Source organism: Tiliqua scincoides, chromosome 5, assembly GCF_035046505.1.
Source record: "Tiliqua scincoides isolate rTilSci1 chromosome 5, rTilSci1.hap2, whole genome shotgun sequence".
In the NCBI taxonomy this organism is placed as follows: domain Eukaryota; kingdom Metazoa; phylum Chordata; class Lepidosauria; order Squamata; family Scincidae; genus Tiliqua; species Tiliqua scincoides.
In genome coordinates, this window is record NC_089825.1 from 100,832,508 (window position 1) to 100,834,488 (window position 1,981).

The 1,981-nt window shown below is 42.5% G+C and overlaps 1 protein-coding gene across 1 annotated transcript; it reads left to right on the forward strand.

The window, feature by feature from the left end:
* The first annotated feature begins 726 nt into the window (after positions 1–726).
* LOC136652636 (olfactory receptor 12D1-like) lies at positions 727–1,668 on the forward strand. The gene has a single exon (XM_066629566.1). The coding sequence runs from the start codon at positions 727–729 to the stop codon at positions 1,666–1,668; it is 942 nt and encodes a 313-aa protein (XP_066485663.1).
* Positions 1,669–1,981: the final 313 nt, after the last annotated feature.

Here is a 1,981-nt window from a genome sequence, read left to right on the forward strand (position 1 = left end):
TTTCCTGGGGAGGAGAATGTGAATGAACAGCCAATTCTGAAAATACATTCTCATCCTTCCATGTTGTAATTTAACCCTGTACATTAATCCTGTAGTCGCTCATAGTTTAACAGATCACCAGGATAAGGTAGTATCTGATAATTTATCCCTGATATTTCCAGACCCTAAAATTCCATCAATTACTACTTTTTTTTTTTCTAAAAAGGCTCTTTAAGCAAATTCATCTACATTAATATATGTTATTTGTTTCTTTGTTTTGATAGTTGTTTTCATTGTCCTAATCCATTATTATCACAAAGGGCTTCACCCTCAAAGCTATTACCCTACAAGTAACCTTTTACTCTTCTCAGAAGAGCAAACCACAGGATATCTTGGTGACATGTAAAATGACTGTCATGTAAGGCTGCAATCCTATCCATACATTCTTGGAAGTTTCATTGAACACAATGGAACTCAGACATGCATAGGACTGGGCTGCAACTCTTTAAATACCATTGTAATTACTCTTATTATTTCAATGGAACAAAGGATTAATATCATAAGGAAGCATGGTTCAGACATGATGCCTTGCTTTCTTATGCATTCACACTAGGGTGCATAAAATCTTGCAGGAACCGATGTCATATTCCTCAACACAATTCATTACTTTAAATAAAGTTTGTTTGTTTGTTTGTTTGTTGGGAACAACAGCCATGCTTTGATTTTGTTTTCTCTTTGTGTAGCAATATGGAGAACCGAACAGAGGTTGAAGAGTTCATCCTTCTGGGTCTGACCAATGATCGTAAACTGCAGCACATTCTCTTCACACCTTTCCTGCTGCTCTACATGGCCTGTTTGCTGGGAAATGGGACCATTTTGACAATAGTCATAGCAGAACCACGGCTCCAGACCCCCATGTACTTTTTCTTAGGCAACCTCTCTTGTCTGGACATTTGCTACTCTACAGTTATAGTACCGAAAATGCTCAGTGGCTTCCTCACAGAGCAGAAGGTCATTTCCTTCATGGGGTGCATGACTCAGCTGCACTTCTTCTACTTCCTGGGCAGCAGTGAGGCCATGCTTCTCAGTGTCATGGCCTATGACCGCTATGTAGCCATCTGCAACCCCCTGCGTTATACCATCATCATGAGCAAATGGGCTTGCATTAGGCTAGCTGGTGCTGCCTGGGGTGCCAGTTTCCTCTATGCACTAATACAAGCAGTGATGACCTCCCAGCTATGGTTCTGTGGACCCAACCATATCCAGCATTTTGTCTGTGACATCAAGCCTCTGCTAAAATTGGCCTGCAGTAGCACTGCCCTCAATCTCATTGTCCTTAATGTGGTTGTTGGATGTACCTGTCTGGCTTCCTTCCTTGGCACCTTCCTTTCCTACTTCTACATCATCTCCTTCCTCTTCGACAAATTCAAGACATGGCAGAGCCGTTGGAAAGCCTTCTCTACCTGTGTTTCCCACCTGACTGTTGTGACACTTTACCTAATTCCACCCATCACAAACTATGTACTTCCCTCTTCTGGTGACTCCTCTCGGAGAGAAATGATCATCACGGTGCTGTACACTGTAGTCACTCCAGTTTTAAACCCCTTAATTTACACTCTGAGGAATGAAGACGTAAAATCATCTGTGAGGAGACTCCTAAGCAAAAAGCTGCTGCCTGGAAGAACATGAATTAGTTAATGCTCTTGGTCTGCAGCTCCCAAACTGTGGGTCCATGGCTGTGGGTCCAATTTTTGGTGGGTCGCAAAACTGTCAAGGCAGATTAGGCTATGTGCATCAAGCGTTAATCAATCTGCTACTCGGGGAGGGGGGGAGCACTGCTGCCTCATCATCACTATAGCCACAGAGGCTTGAGTGGCTGGTAAAGTAAAACCTTGTTTTTAGATGGGTTCCAATGCAAAAAAGTTTGGGAGCCCCTGCCTAGGTAAAGGATGAAAAGATATAAATGTAGACATGCTGGTTTTCAAAGTACTATCACATTCAT